Raw genomic sequence first — 17,206 nt, 5'->3', positions numbered from 1 at the left:
TATGAGTGGCCTGCTCCTCAGATCCAAATTACCCTCTGGTTGAGTAGATTGATGTAAACTAAAATGGAACCGTCGATAACCAAGACAGAAGCCACCCAACAAAGATGTTAGACGAAATAGCCCTAATGAGGATGGTGCCAGTGGCACAGCTGCATTTGCTTTTTATTAGATATCTTTAGCCACTGCAGTTACATATTCCTACAAGATAAATATTTGGTTCAGGACATTTTTATGGAGGGAGAATAAGTGCAGAGTTTAACCCACGTACAGGCAATTCTGGTGCCTGAGGAAATTTCACTCAGGAACAGCATGTTGGACTCGTTAGCATTCCATATAACACAGCTGGCAAAAAACAGTGAGATTTTGGCGGAGTTAGACCATTTATATTCTCTTATTGGGGATATAGAGAGCTACTATCCAGCTGGGAAGATGTTTGTTGAACGCAGAAAGGGTGGTGAGTGTGAATTGGGCTGGAATAACGCAATAGGAATTGTCAACATAGGAATGCATGACCATAGAAATGAGGACATGATAAGCATATGATAAGTTAGAGCTTTGTGTTTGTAATTTTGAGTGAATTGGAAAACTAAAATGGTTGATGGAGGGGTCAAATATATCTATGGATGAAAAGCTGGATTCAATCCTTTGGGATATTGTGTTGTGGCCTTCTTGATAGAGTGTGGGCTAAAGGGCCACCCCAAATCATGAACCCACCATGAGAGAGAAGATGCAAGGGAAATAGGGTGACAAATTGGACAACAGGAGACAGTCAGAACAAGGTGGAAAGAATGGAGAAGCAGATGAAAATGGTTCCCTGAATGATTGATGGACTTTCCTGCATGCAGAGATCAACATTTGAGGCTAAGGTGACTTTGGGAACTGGCCACTGGACCAGGGCTGGAGGGTTAAGCATGAGGAAGAGGATGGACCTTGGTGGCTTCTATTTAACCAACAGACAAGGAATCTGCCAGGCAGGGCACACGTTTTAGGCTGGGGATTTAAATTATTAAACAGTTCCTTCCTTCCTTCCTTCCTTCCTTCCTTCCTTCCTTCCTTCCTTCCTTCCTTCCTTCCTTCCTTCCTTCCTTCCTTCCTTCCTTCCTTCCTTCCTTCCTTCCTTCCTTCCTTCCTTCCTTCCTTCCTTCCTTCCTTCCTTCCTTCCTTCCTTCCTTCCTTCCTTCCTTCCTTCCTTCCTTCCTTCCTTCCTTCCTTCCTTCCTTCCTTCCTTCCTTCCTTCCTTCCTCTGCCTAGAATGATTTATAGAACAATAATACATTGACACCCATTAGGCATTCTTCTGCTGCCCTCTCCAATTCTCCCTCTCTCTTTCGATCTGTATTGTCTCTCTTACTCTTAATTCTGGGGCTAATACCCTTTTACCCACAGCACCAATTAGGATGACATTTTTCAAAAACATTGTTAGACTTCTGCCCCACAAAACTAGAATCTATGTCAAACTATAAAAAGATTTAAAGGGTCTAAAGAGGTGTGTTCCCCATTTAAGAACCATGTAAATATATAGAACAGCTATTTACCATGTGTTGGATGAAGGAGAAGATGTACAGAGCCTGGAAGAGAGGTATGAGTAGAGCCACTTTTGAAACTGATACAGTAAGGAAGGAGAAACATATGCACTCTTGTTTGAAAGATCTCAATTGTCGTCTTGATTCTAGGAGCAGTTCACCGTAAGTTTGAGATGCTTTTGATTGGAATCGCGATCTTCATGTATATTCCATATGTAAGGTGAAACAGAAATGTACTGTTTGTTAAACTAAAGGGAACATGAGTTTATGAAGTAAATAAAAATGTATTGAGAAGGGAACATGTATGGATGATGAAAGAGCAGTGTGAGCTAGATTTGTGCAGATAATGGTACCATAGTTAGGGAGAAAAAACAAATGTTTTATATAAAATCTCAATTTGCATCATAGTGGCATGAGTGGCACTCGAAGATTGAGATTCCAATATAAAAGTGAAAATAGAAACCAGCAATTTCAAGTTTGGTCAGGTGAAGGGAACATGTACGATGGGTATGGGATAGGTTTCCTTTTGGATTGGATTCTTTATAACTATGTATCTTGATGAGGGCACTATCAATGATATGTTTTTGTGAAATTACACTTATTATATGTAATTGAAAATATCCTGACCCTCATCCTCACAGTCTCTGTTCTGTGTTCCAGTCTTTCTTTCTCATTGCAGTGCCTCTTCCTCATCATAATCTGTGTACCACTTCCTCGTCACAGTCTCTCTTCTGTGTTCCAGTCTCTCTTTCTCATGGCAGTGCCTCTTCCTCATCATAATCTGTGTACCTCTTCCACGTCACAGTCTCTCTTCTGTGTTCCAGTCTCTCTTTCTCATGGCAGTGCCTCTTCCTCATCATAATCTGTGTACCACTTCCTCGTCACAGTCTCTCTTCTGTGTTCCAGTCTCTCTTTCTCATGGCAGTGCCTCTTCCTCATCTTAATCTGTGTACCACTTCCTCGTCACAGTCTCTCTTCTGTGTTCCAGTCACTCTTTCTCATGGCAGTGCCTCTTCCTCATAATCTGTTTAAGACTTCCTTGTCACAGTCTCTCTTCCGTGTTCCAGTCTCTCTTTCTCATTGCAGTGCCTCTTCCTCATCATAATCTGTGTACCACTTGCTCGTCACAGTCTCTCTTCCGTGTTCCAGTCTCTCTTTCTCATTGCAGTGCCTCTTCCTCATCATAATCTGTGTACCACTTGCTCGTCACAGTCTCTCTTCCGTGTTCCAGTCTCTCTTTCTCATTGCAGTGCCTCTTCCTCATCATAATCTGTGTACCACTTGCCCGTCACAGTCTCTCTTCTGTGTTCCAGTCTCTCTTTCTCATGGCAGTGCCTCTTCCTCATCATAATCTGTGTACCACTTGCTCGTCACAGTCTCCCTTCCGTGTTCCAGTCTCTCTTTCTCATTGCAGTGCCTCTTCCTCATCATAATCTGTGTACCACTTGCCCGTCACAGTCTCTCTTCTGTGTTCCAGTCTCTCTTTCTCATGGCAGTGCCTCTTCCTCATCATAATCTGTGTACCACTTGCTCGTCACAGTCTCTCTTCTGTGTTCCAGTCTCTCTTTCTCATGGCAGTGCCTCTTCCTCATCATAATCTGTGTACCACTTGCTCGTCACAGTCTCTCTTCTGTGTTCCAGTCTCTCTTTCTCATGGCAGTGCCTCTTCCTCATCATAATCTGTGTACCACTTGCTCGTCACAGTCTCTCTTCCGTGTTCCAGTCTTTCTTTCTCATTGCAGTGCCTCTTCCTCATCATAATCTGTGTACCAATTGCTCGTCACAGTCTCTCTTCCGTGTTCCAGTCTCTCTTTCTCATTGCAGTGCCTCTTCCTCATCATAATCTGTGTACCACTTGCTCGTCACAGTCTCTCTTCCGTGTTCCAGTCTCTCTTTCTTGTGGCAGTGCCTCTTCCTCATCATAATCTGTGTACCACTTCCTTGTCACAGCCTCTCTTCCGTGTTCCAGTCTCTCTTTCTCATTGCAGTGCCTCTTCCTCATCATAATCTGTGTACCACTTCCTCGTCACAGTCTCTCTTCCGTGTTCCAGTCTCTCTTTCTCATGGCAGTGCCTCTTCCTCATCATAATCTGTGTACCACTTGCTCGTCACAGTCTCTCTTCTGTGTTCCAGTCTCTCTTTCTCATGGCAGTGCCTCTTCCTCATCATAATCTGTGTACCACTTCCTTGTCACAGCCTCTCTTCCGTCTTCCAGTCTCTCTTTCTCATTGCAGTGCCTCTTCCTCATCATAATCTGTGTACCACTTCCTCGTCACAGTCTCTCTTCCGTGTTCCAGTCTCTCTTTCTCATTGCAGTGCCTCTTCCTCATCATAATCTGCGTACCACTTCCTCGTCACAGTCTCTCTTCCGTGTTCCAGTCTCTCTTTCTCATTGCAGTGCCTCTTCCTCATCATAATCTGTGTACCACTTGCTCGTCACAGTCTCTCTTCCGTGTCCCAGTCTCTCTTTCTCATTGCAGTGCCTCTTCCTCATCATAATCTGTGTACCACTTGCTCGTCACAGTCTCTCTTCCGTGTTCCAGTCTCTCTTTCTCATTGCAGTGCCTCTTCCGCTGCACAGTGCCTCCTCCATTTCTCATCAGGGTTTCAGCCTCTTCCTGATATAAATCTCTCTTAATCTTCCTTATTGCTGGGAAAAGTGAGACACAGGGATTGGCATTTGGTTATGCCCTGGGTAAAATGGCCAAAGGGATCAACCTTGGTGAAAAAACTCATGTTGCGTAGATTAAGAACATACTTTGATAACAGTGCATATGACATCAGTTATGATATCAGACAAATCAACTGTGTGGTGGGAGAGGCAGCACAACAATACATTTGAATTAAGTTAAATAAGTTAAGTTTAACAAAACCCTTCAAATTCAGAGAAAAACATCAGATGATATGACGTTAAGGTGCAGGTTTAATGCAACAAAACCCTACAAATGTGTTACAAACTATACCACTTTACCTATAATCCACCCGTTTCACATCCCATAATAACACTGATAACATCAAAGTGTGTTTATGGGCTGCACAATGGGGTGGGGGGGCGCGTTTAAGTGGTGTAGCATTAACCATGCTCCTTAACGTCACTTCAACTCAAGTGTTTTTCATTGAATATATATATCACCTTTCTTAGGTTTTCTTTAACAGTCAGAGTACAACATTTAGTAAATTCTGCCTGTCTGCCTTGTAGCCGTCACATCAATGTTCATTTTACCTTTATGGTAAGTCTGGATTTACAATAATGTGTGACCTAATTTTGCTTTTCAGGTTCTTAAAGCCCGAGCACTTGCTCAGAAAAGAACTACTGAAGAGGTGGAAAGCGTAAACCAAAGCTCAAGAGATGTTCTTCTTAGGGTATTTGAGGGACAAGGCCTTGGATCCAAAGATGTCCTCCAACGCAACAAAGACCTTTTCAAAGAACTACAATACCTCTTTCAGACCATGAAATCATTAAAGTTTCAGTCTGAGGTGGCTGAAAGGCACAGTGCGATTTTGGAGAAGGAGCGGGACACCATTGAGCAGGACTACCAGCAAATATTGGGCGATTTCGAGGGACTACAGCTAGGATTTGATAAAACATGCTGTCAATATGTGGCTCGGGTTCTGGAGTTGCAGCAGTCAGCCATGCGGAACACACATCTGGAATCATTTTTTGAGAGTTTGAATCAAGCTATTCAGGTAAAATTATCTACGTGGCACAATATTTAAGCAGTTTAAAAACTGAGTGGCATTGAGACAGCTTTGTGTATATAGTGCGTAGTTGTAGGGGCCTTCTATAACATACTCCATTGTTTGGTGTAGCTTAGCCCCATTTGTAAACCATTCTATTGTGACTGGATTTAAAAGACTTAAAGATACAGTGCATTTTATAAGTAACAAGTTATGTTGCACAACATTAAGACCACAAAGAATTATGTATGATATATTGGTGATTTCTGGTGCTTCAAATTCGGTGCTTGTACTAGGCTGGTGATTTTCACCTCGTTTTGGGATCTCCGAGGCTTGTACCTGGATGCAAGTACTGGACTGATAGTTCTCATAAAATATTATGTGCCATTCGGGGTATGTTTGGCCTAATGGTTGTTTTGTATATAATTACCTTATTGATAGGTACAAACACAAATGCCTGGGGCAGGTGCATTCCTGTTCATGGATGGGATGAGTGTCTGTCCATGGGTTTTGGATATTGATAAAGGATGGGGCCAGAACTGGGGTTGTATCTGTGTATAGGCCAGACTACAGGGAGCCCCAATTGCTTGTACTGTAGGTTGGAGATATCAGGGTACACCATATGCTATGACCCTAATGTTGTGCAGAAATTGGCACCCATAGCCAAATGAAAAGCAGGATCGTTGCATTGAACGGCTTAAAACCCCCAAGATGTAAGGAAGACATCTGCCCTCCCTCCATCATTAAGGAGTACACTGAGGTCCTGGGCCCTTTCATCACCTCCTTCATCAATGCCTCTTTCTCCTTGGGTCTGGTCCCCACTAGCCTCAATGAAGTCTGAGTACTCTCCCTTATAAAAAACCTGCTCTAAACCCAATGATACCGAGTAACTATCGACCGATCACAACAGTCCCATTTATCCTGAAAATCTTGGACAGAGCAGCCAACATTCAAATTCAGCACTTCTTGGAATCAAACCACATCTTGGGAATGTGTCAGTCTGGCTTCCGCCCAGGCCACAGAACTGAATCTACCCTGTTAGACCTGAAAAACCAGTTGGATGAGTTGAGGGATGAAGGCAAGCCTGCCCTTCTTGTACTCCTGGATCTCTCAGCTCTCTTTGATCTGGTCGACCAAGTCACCACCTCACTATGGCAGCCCATTTCTCTCCAGAAGCTATGACTTGGATTGCCTCTTTTCTAAATGAAAAAAACCTTCAGAGTGTTCACTGAAAATGCTAGTGTCTCGCCTGCATCTATCTCCTGTGGCATACCAGAAGGGTCCTGTGGTTCCCCTACACTACTACAACATATTCACCAAACCCCATTTGGCCTTCTTTACTCCCTCGCCATATCCTACACCAATTACACAGACGATACTCAAATCCTCTTCCCTCACTGGTGACTACCTGGACGATTCCACCTGCTCAATTATGTCTACTCGACCATCCAGGCCTATATGACCATCCATCCCCTATGTTTGAACAATGACAAGACTGCGATCCTCCTTGCAGTGATTAAGAAGCTCGATGCACAATATGCAACTGTCATCAATGGCAATACGATCCCAGTATCTCCTGCAGGGAAGACACTGGAAGTGCACCTGAATGCAAAACTCTCCTTAACTCGACAAGTGAATGCCATTGCCTCCTTTGTCGCCTATGTCACAAAGCTAATTAATGCATCCAGAATTTTCCTTTCACAAGATTGCTGCTTGACAATTGCCTGTCCATCCATAGGATCCAGGCTGGACTATTGTAATGCACTCTTTGTGGGCGACTCGACCTCCAACATCCACAAAATGCATATGATTCAAAATAATGCTGCACGGGCAGCAATCAACATACCCAAAAGAGAACACATTTCAGCAGTAGGAAAGTCTGCTCAATGTCTCCTGATTCATGAACGGATCACTTTCAAAACACTGTCAATAACGCAGAGATGTCTCAGCAAGTCTGCACCCCATACCTCTCTGACAAAATACAGAAAGTTCAATCTACCAGACCAACCAGAATGGCCTATCCTCACAGACTCATACGGCCGAAATTCAAAAGGACAAAGGCTGGTGGCTCTAGTTTCCTGACAGTGGCAGCCACAGTGGAACGCTCTACCGCCAACTCTGCGAGTGGAACAATCTTACTGGGGCTTCAGACGAGAATGAAAAACGTGGCTCTTTGCATAATTTCGACTGAGCTTCTCCCCTCAGGCACTTGACTTACTTCTTCTAACAGGGGTGTAGTGAGCTTTAAAAATGTGAAAATAAATAAATAAATATTAGCTGTGCACAAAAGATGTCATTGTATTAACTTCAGCACAATTGAGGGGTTTCTCACAATGAGAGCATAGCATGAATTCACAGAAGGAATGCACGTTCGATAAGACAACCAGTTCAGGATCCTTCTGCGTCTCTTTGTGACAGGCCCAGGGTGATGCACAATTTGTGAGAGGGTCTTTTCTGACAGAAGTAGTTTAGTGCTGCATGCGTTTCTTTCACTCAAAAAGGGCTAGATGCTTCTTTCCTGTTTGTTATATTTCATAATGACAGGCCATAAAGGCCCTTTGCAGCGTGTTGGGAGCCCAGACCACGTTATCCTGAAGCTAATGTAAGAAAGGGGGTCAGCCAGCGCACCATTTGCACTGGAGCATGGCCCCGGAGAAAAGTGCAGGTCAACTTTGTGAGTTAGGTGACATTTGCCTTTTTAAGCTTAAAGGGTGCTTGCATTTTACTTTCTTTTTTTTTACTTGCAAGATTCATTTTTGAGACTGCCTATTGTGTGTTTGCGCTATTTGAAATTCTTTCCTAAGTACTTATATAAAAATGCACTTTTATTTGGAAAAACGAATTTACCCTAACTATAAACATTTAACAAAAGATTCTGTGAACACCCTCTGATGCCGACATCTATGGGACGTAGAAAGCTAATAGGTTATTTTTATTTATTTTAATTTTATTTATTACATTTGTTACACGCCCAGATCCTGGGGTATCACGGCGAGGTTTCAGACATCTGTGGCATACCATCTCAACATAGTACTTTGAGTTAGTCCAAGAAGATATCAAAACTTTGTTGGGTGATTTTTCAAACTCGATCTGAAACCATTCTTTGCACAAAAAAGGAAGACAATAAACAAAGGGCCTGATTCATTGAGCGTTTTTCCATAGGATTGCACCATTATAAAACACTTCTTTGAATTAGTCCAACATGTTTTAAGATTTACAAATAAACTGGATTCCATTGTTTTTAAAAAACCCAATCACAATAAATCTCTTTTGTTCTCATTTTAGGAAGAAGGACAGGCGAAACAGCTCCTGAGACTCTGCTCTGCTGTTGAAGAGTTTGTGGTATGGTGTACTATGGCATACGGTATTGTGTAAGGGATTTCAGTTCATACTAACGAATAGGTTGTGTTTTCATCCCAAAATGACTGTGAGTGAGCTAGACCAGTGAGCGTATTAAACACTCAACTCAGAGAGGTGGTTGTGTGACATGCACGCATTTAAATAAAAAAACTCTTTATTTGCTTTAATGGAACATAACAATAATAAGTGTTGCAGTCAAACAGCATTGCAACATGAATCAGACGTTGCAATATAGTCCCATTACCCAGTATGATCGCCTAGAGCCCCCCCCCCAACGGTGTGTCCCCTTCCGTGCTTCTAGCAATAGGTGCAATTTATAAGGATCTCAAATGTTCTGGGGTCTCACGCCAGGGTATAGGGTGGTGCAGTGTCTTGCGTCAATGTCATGACCATAAAGAAAGTCTTTTTTCCATTGTTCAATATCCGGGGAGTGGCGCTGTTCCCAGATTTGCCACCCTCCTTTTCCTCTTGTATATAAACTTCCCTTTATCACTTTTTAGTAGCCATAAAGTGAGTGCTCTGGTAGCGGCCGTAGCCCAGAGGGACAGCATCGATGAAGGGAAACCATATTGTTCTGTGCGCCTTTTGGTGTCTGTCCTTCATGCCCCCATTTGTCTCAGGCAGTGCCCGTTGCCTCCCCCCTCCCACATGCCCGCCCTTCCCCTCTCTCCCCTTCTACCATTCCTTTGTCCGATAGCTGTCTACGTTACATTACTGTCTCTGATTCCTTAGCCAGACATAATCCCAACTGTACATGCTTCCCATTCCGCCCCCCTGCTCTCTCTTGAATACCCACCAGCCCACCTCTCTGCCATCCCTTCCCGCATGATCCTTGAGTCACTCTCCCCTGTTCCCATGTTAGTCTTGGGGAGTCCTGTCATCCTGGGTTACAAACATCGTCTGAACCAGTGTGGTGTGACATGCAAGTAGAGATTCGAAACCTGGCAAGACTGCCTCAGCCCTTAATCCTTCTGTGTTTGAGAATTTGAGTTCCAATGAGTAAGGTGGTAATAAGATCTCTTATTACAGCAATTAGAATCGTGAGGAATCTGGAATAAAGAAATATATGTACATAAGCTAATTTAGTATTGAGGACTTCCATGCGTTATCTTCCATCTCCGTCTGTGAGGGACGTGTTTAGCTTGGTGATGGTCCAATGCATACTAAGCTTTAGACAGGCTTAGGTGGGCAATGCAATATGCTGGCAATGAATGGATGCACACAGTCAACAGGCTCCCGCGGCTAGTGAGTCGTTCGTGACAATTTTCAAATGTAAGCATGATGAGGTAACACATGCTCCGTAGCACAGCGTCATTGGAAACAGCTGATCCTTACCATCCGTCAGTCCGGGAGGGCCCTGCTGCCAGAGCGCCATTCTGAGCAAAGATGCCGCTCAGTGTGGGGCCTGTAGATCCCTCAGATTCATTACTAAGGGAGATACTAATGGTGATTTCTAAAGCAGATGTGATCACCTTCGCTCTGAAGAGCTCTTGCGGAGCTAGTTTCACCCCAACATATTTCTCAACACAACAGGAACATTTGAGATACATTGAAAGATGTGGTCTGGAATAAACAGGGGTGTCTAACTCTACTGATCTGAGGGTCAAGGAGGGACATCTTTCAATTGAGCTAGAACCTAGGTTGCAAACTGGGGAATAGGCAGAGCTGCTAGAATTGAAAAAGAAGGTAAACGGCAGATTTACACAAAAGGATTCTGCATCATGCTGAAGGTGAAAACTTTGTGTCTACGAGGAAAATTCGAAGGCAAGATTAAGGATAGGAACTGCAGCCTGGATTGTGTCACCTCTATCGGGGAACTTTCAGATCACCTTTTCTGCGGGCAGCCATTAACAGGTCTATGTGATTTTGTCAAAACGATTTTATTGAATTCGATTTTATTCATCTTTTTTTTTATGATAGATGTTGTTGCAAATGTATCCGCCGGGAGAGACCCCCCCATAAGCCCACTATATTATTTATTCACCTAAACCCACCCCCACATTTATTTGCGGCAAAATTCATTAAAATAAATATAATGAAATCGACTTCTATGAAATTTGCCATGGCAAAACCTCCTTATCCCCCATTAACGGCATGGCTCTTCTCTGCTAGATTCCCTTCTCTCCTGCATCTTCAGTGTCAGCACCACAAGGCCTCCGGGCACAGGAACTGTTTAGGAAACCCACGAAAATAACATAAAATGCATGCTGAAATGAATCATAGAGCTGTTTCTGATAAGTCCAGAAGACCAGAGATTTCTGGCTATTAAAGTTGTGATCCGCTATAGGCAATCTTCTGATGCCACTCAGTATTCTAATCCACTCTGTTGCAGTTGGAAACCGATGCATTGGGCCTCATTACGGGTTTGGAGGCAGCCTTAATAAGGGCATGGCTGCCTCCAAACTCGGGTCCAGGTCCGGGTTCCCTGAATGGGGAAATACCGGGCCATTCCGACCTTGGAGGGCGCAGTATTTCACCATTCAGGGAACCCCGGACCCGGTACATCCCATTCCCATTCGAGCCCCCATAGGTCTCAATGGGAATGGGGAGCATGCTAACAACGGGCCTGTTAATGACGGGCCAGTTGTTAGCATGCAGGGCCGCTTGCGGGACCCGCTAAGGACGTCTGGTAAGACCAGGCGTCCAGAGCGGGTCCCACGAGCGGACCTCATAATGAGGCGGTATGGGGTTAACGGCACCGGCAGCTCTACCGGCGCCGTTAACCCCATACCGCCAGGGCCATAATGAGGCTCATTATGTTAGGGTTATGATATGCCATGAAGGTCTGGGCAATGGGCCCCATATGTGGACTAGTATCAGCTTAGAATAAAGTATCGCAATATCTTAATATGTTTTATCTTGGCTGTAAAACCTGCGTAATGAGTTAAGCTGGTGTCTAAAAGACAAGCTCCAAACCTGTTTTAGAGAAGGTTCCCCGGGGAAGGTTCTGTTGGGAGCAAGAAACTGTACACAAATCAAAAGTGGGATGACTTTTTGGATAACAGTGAAACTGCTAATTTTAATTGTAATTCTGGAATATTTAGATAAGTTATTATTTTTAAAACACATTTTTGGCACAGTGTGACACACGTCACCTTTGTACTGCTCATTGAGATGGCCTGAGGAATTCTGTGGCCAGGGAAAGCCAGCAGCCACGTGATGTGACCCCTGGAGCTGTTACATGAGGGATCCCCAGGAGCTCTCACAAGCCTTCTCTGTTGAACCCTGTTACATGCACTGCAGTCTCCCTTGCAAGTACAAATCGATACCGTCAACTGCCAGGAAATATCCCTTATAGGGAGTGTGGGATGGCGGTCATACAGTATTCGTGTGTCTAAAATCAGAGCCATAACATGTTACAGGGCACATTATAAGTGCTGGAGAAACAAAGGGAACTCCAGAACCGGACCACTGATCCACCTGTGGAGTTGGCCTTGGTGACCTGTTTATCTCGGTCGTGGGAAGCCCAGCATGGCCCATGGAGAGTATCCTGATGAAAACTACACAGCACATGAGAAGGAACACAGGCTCAGCATGTCCGCACAGATCACAAACAAACAAACTAATTTGCAGAGTTGCCAGTGGAAACCCTGGATGAGACTAGAGCATGACACCAAGATGAATGACAGTCTTTGTCAGATCTCGGAGCGAACATGCTCAATATCTAAACATAAGTCAAAATATGGGGCATATGCTTGGGGAGGAAGGGAAATCATTTGGCACGTACCAGCTGCAACAACTTAAACAAAAGTAGAAACAGACCCAACAACCAGCACACTCCTTATAAAAGTAAGCACCAAAGATTAACTACAAAAACAGGCAGAGGCCTCCTGACTGTGAGTGTGCTAAGACAGCATTCCAGCGTGTCAGCGATGTGGCAATGTGGATAGTAGTGGGAGAGACAGAGCAGAAGAACCTGTGGAGGTCAAGGCAAATAGGCTGCATATGGGCAGAGCTAAAGAACAGGAGATGCTAAGACAAGTGAGCCACAAAGTAGGAAGGGACATTATCCGCTTATAGGATAGGTTAGAGTAGAGAGTCTGCTGGGGGCCTAACCCACAGAATCCAGGCATTAAAAAGAAAAAGCCTGAGAACATCCTGCTGAGGGCTCCAGTCCAGATACTTGCGCTAGTGGCAAAGCCACCAGAGCCATCTAAATAAGTTTAAATATTGGAGAAAAACCTTGGGTAGGGGTTCTAATTACTGCAGCCTGTCCAATACCTATGTAGGGGGAGAAAGTCTAACTCAGAAGATCCTGAGGACAAGTTGGGAAAATTGCATGGGCTTACCCTTGTAAAGCATGGAAGAGACATCTAGGGAATGACTGGGAAAGGTATACATTCTTGCCTTGATAAAGCTTCAAGACCCTTAGGGCAAGAGTGCTGACAGATGTCATGCCACTTACCTGGCGCTCTGTCATATCATATCATATCATATCAAACCTGCCATCTTCCTCTATGCTGACCTTGGCAGACAAATGGAAAGAGGGATACCATTAGCACCAGGAGGATACAAAGATTTAAGAAATAAGCAATTTGTTTTGTGAATGTCTCTGCTATGACTTTTAAGAGGAGCAACATAGATGCATAATGTGATGAGTATATGCTTCTGAATTTGTACAATGTACTTTAGACTCTGCCTGCAGTTTCCTCCACACTAAACCAGACATAGAAATCATTACATAACAAGGTCTAACACAGTACCTTATTGCTTATGAGTTTGTTAGGGTGAAAAGTGAAGTGATAAGCTTCAAAGAGGCTATTTAGTAATATTAAGATGCATGCTTTAACAGTTTGAGGAGAATTTTTGGAACTGTGAAAATGATTGTAAAATGTTGTGGACCTATTCACAGTTATAAAATAGAAGTAATGGAGCACAGTTCCCATTAGTTCTCATTCACGTCTACCTCTGACTAAACTGATACCGATAAATTACATTCAGTTTAACTATTTTAGTAGCATTCTGAGAAGATGTATGCTCACATATAAAACATTTGTAAATATAAGGCTTGGGCTATCTTGTTCTCACATCTCTGAATTGCCTGATTAAGGAGTGATTCACAATGCCCTAAAACTCCTAACCATTATCCAGATTAGTTCCTGGCCCAAGCTAGACATACACAGAGAGGGATTAAAAAATGAATAAACTTACACCACTGTCCGGTGGCGGTCTCCAGATAGCCACACAAGGCACAAGGACATTCTTTCCCTTACTAGCAAGGGCAACACTTATGCTTGAAATAGAAAATAAATGTTTCTAGTTTGCAGCCTAAAAGTGGCGTTGGGGTGCATCACATAGTAGAATGTGTCCATGTTATTTATCATGCTACAATGTATATTTTTCAATTTCCAATGGGTGGGCTGACAAAATAGAAATACTAGAAATACTGTTTTGTAGTGGTTTGGAGGACTCCTGGCTACAAAAACAAGTTTGTGGTGGGATTTGGTTGCACAGAGTGACCAACACGTTTTGCTTTGGTGACCCCTGGATCCTTCTTTTATTAAGTTTGCAAACTGCTTGTTAATTCTCATTGCTTCACAAAAATCTCACCGCAACTAGTCTTCAATACTTATAGTTAGGATTATGAAAGCTGCCACAAAATAGATAACATGATGCTGTTATTTACATTTGTTTTCTTTCAGAAAGCCCAGGATATATGGGGAAAATATAAAGACTTACTGTATTGCCTTTCTCATCTGACATCTCAACTTCAGGTAGGAGTGACACACATATACACTTTTCCATGTTGGGGTTGAAAGAGCACACATGTGAGATAAATGTGTGGAATAAGTGGGAAAAATCTGCCTCCCTTTCGAACAGTTTTTAAGCTTGGTTCGCCACAAAGAGAAAAAAGGGAGGACCCACTGCCCTCTTCAGGGAATATCTGCAACATGTATGGATAAAAAGGGCGTCCTTCACCTGTACAGCTGAATTTATGCACATGGCAAGTAGGACACTTAGCAGATAGCACTAAGATCATCTATGTCCAGATCTGACTGCCAACGTAACGCTGAGGTGCTCTTGACTGAATAACTCATATCTAAATAACAGTTCTAGTTTATTGTATGAAATACTTTTTTCAAAAAATGCAAAACTAGAATGTGTTATGGCTACTTCTAGATTGCAATACTTTTGTGATATATTACAAAATATTCTGAAACGTTTATTGGTGTTTGGTGTATCATATAACAAATAAAGTGTCTGACATGCTGGGTAATAGGGCACTTGTTTCCTAGTAATGGTGTATATCCAAAAATGTTCCTGCATCATTAGCTGTGTAACTTAGCATAACATAAGCAAGATGCAAGAACATTTCCTCTGCTAAAATGTGAATAAAACTGATGTAATTACATTAACATGTTTGGTTATATATGTTCATAAATCCTGACATGGAGATCAATGCCAAATTACTGCCGGATTCTAATGTGTGTCAGATGCTTTACTCGTTGCATAAGTCAGAAAAACAAACAATGAATTTCCCTGGAGTATGTGTGCAATAACGACAAATATTTCTCTTACCCTATGTAATGTTTATCTGCAAATATCAAAGAAAACTATCAATTTCAGTAACACATATTTATACAACACATAAACATACATTGAAAGACTAATGTTTCTCATCAATAATGTGTCACTGTCAAGTGTTCACTCATGCATTACATTCATGTCACTTTCAGTAACCCATATCACCTTTCTGGAACCATCATTCAGAAGACAGGTGATGAAAAGAGAAAACATATAGGCCAGAACTACATTCACCAGTAGACATACAGGATTCAAGAATGCAAAGTACAATTTTAGTTGTTAGTCACACTTTAAAAAAATATATTGAAGTCATTTATTTTTTTCTGCCAATGTTCAGGTCGTTAAGGTTATATACAGTTACAGAAACAAAAGGGTGACTAGCTCCTGAGAGCGGATCTGACTATATGAGTTTTGAAAGTCAAAGCCATGCCCAGCACCTGGAGAGGGGAAATCAAAGACAAATGGAGACTGGTGTGCTGTGTCATTTATTACGAAAAGGGCACACCTGCGAGATGCAGGTAGTTTATTACTTCCATGAGAGCCAGCACACACACATGACAGTGTTTGCCCCACACCAAAAGCATTTTGAACAAAATAATAAACCCACAGCCAGAAGTGCTGAACACATTAATAAAGTTAAACTGTCTGAAGTAATTTAAAGTGGTGCCTTGTCACATTGAAACAATGCAGTGCATGGGCCAAATAGAAAGAATAAGCTTTGCTTGTTTTTAACCATGAAAACCTATTAGGCTCACAGATCAAAAGGCCTTGTGGGACATACTCTTCGGGGTAATGTGCAGCCCCCCACCTTTGTGAATTCATTTCAGGTGATGATATTTCTTATAAATTGCAGTCATAATACCCGTAGTGGCCGAAATATGGTGTGTTGGTTGATAAGAAACAGAATGGCTCCCATCACAACCCAGTCTGGTCTCCAAAGAAACCTCTTTGCAATTAATGTGTTACCTTTGGTCCTCAGCTCCTCATAAAACATAGCCAGATGGTCAGCCAAATAGAAGCTCAAGCAATGGAGGCGCTCTGTGCTAATATACCCAAGCTACATATTAGCTAAGATGCCAGCTAATATCAGAGTTTCACCATCCCAGGAAATGAAGCTCAAAGCTGAAAACGTACAGATGCCCATTAATATAATGGGACCCGGAATCAATACTATTAATTCATTTAAAAACTAATTTTGCTCATAAATCCGCAAGATTTATGCAGGATTTATGCAGATTTATGTAGCCAAACCGACACCTAATCAACCATGTGCCTTACACATTAGGAACTCTAGATTAGGCTCCAGATTTGCCCACACAGCACGTCAATTCCACAATCGCATCACCTCACCTAAATCTTCACCCACGCTAAGCACTTTGCACTACAGCACCAACCTAGCAGATATGAATACCATCACGCACAAGCTCATACTCAACTCCAACACAAGCACGTCACACTCACCTGAAGACTCTGCTGTCAAGGGTGCCCTTATCAATGCCAGGTCCCTCACTGCAGGGACGTCATATAGGGGTCACCAGAAGTCGCAACTTCGACCTCTGAGGTCTCCCTTGCGACCTCTATGGTCTCCCTTGCTAACTCTAAAAAATAACATTAAAAAAAAATTGTTTTTTTTGTTTTTGTTTTTTTTTGTAATGCGAGTTCCTAGGCTGTGGACAGCACCATGTGGCTCTTTACTTCTAGAGTGGCTGGCTTTCTTGTTCAGGCCCCTTAAAAAAAAGAAGAAAAATAAGAACAGGAGTGCCACAAGTCTAACACTTAACAGCACTGACCCTAAATAAGAAAGAATAGCAATACCAAATAATATGTCTTCCTGGAATTCTATACAATAATTGCTAGACTCATTAAAGGTTTAGTTCAGGCACACTTCAGGGGGTGAGTCATTGATTTAGTCTGTTCTTAAATGCCTCAACTCAGCCTTTCATCCTTCTGAGGTCGATAAATGAGTACAAACACAGGTTGGGTTATATTGGGTGTATATTTTTTCTATTTAAAGCGCTTAAGCTTAAGTGCTATATAATAACACATCATTATCATTTGGTCATGGACGTCTGCTTGAATTCACAGTAATTTGTTAATATGGCCCTATACACACTGATCTT

General features: G+C 42.6%; 1 protein-coding gene across 1 annotated transcript in view; it reads left to right on the top strand.

The window, feature by feature from the left end:
- The window catches only part of C6QH4orf50 (chromosome 6q C4orf50 homolog), a 191,629-nt gene that overhangs the window by 94,093 nt on the left and 80,330 nt on the right, over positions 1 to 17,206 (top strand). The window contains exons 4-6 of the mRNA XM_069630223.1: positions 4,800 to 5,210; positions 8,487 to 8,543; positions 14,204 to 14,275. Coding sequence (XP_069486324.1) covers positions 4,800 to 5,210; positions 8,487 to 8,543; positions 14,204 to 14,275 — 540 coding nt within the window. The remainder of the gene's footprint in view (positions 1 to 4,799; positions 5,211 to 8,486; positions 8,544 to 14,203; positions 14,276 to 17,206) is intronic.

The sequence above is a fragment of the Ambystoma mexicanum genome, chromosome 6q, assembly GCF_040938575.1.
Source record: "Ambystoma mexicanum isolate Mex_15411 chromosome 6q, UKY_AmexF1_1, whole genome shotgun sequence".
NCBI lineage: Eukaryota > Metazoa > Chordata > Amphibia > Caudata > Ambystomatidae > Ambystoma > Ambystoma mexicanum.
Note: the sequence above shows the minus strand (reverse complement) of the source record. Positions and strands in the feature narration are given on the sequence as shown.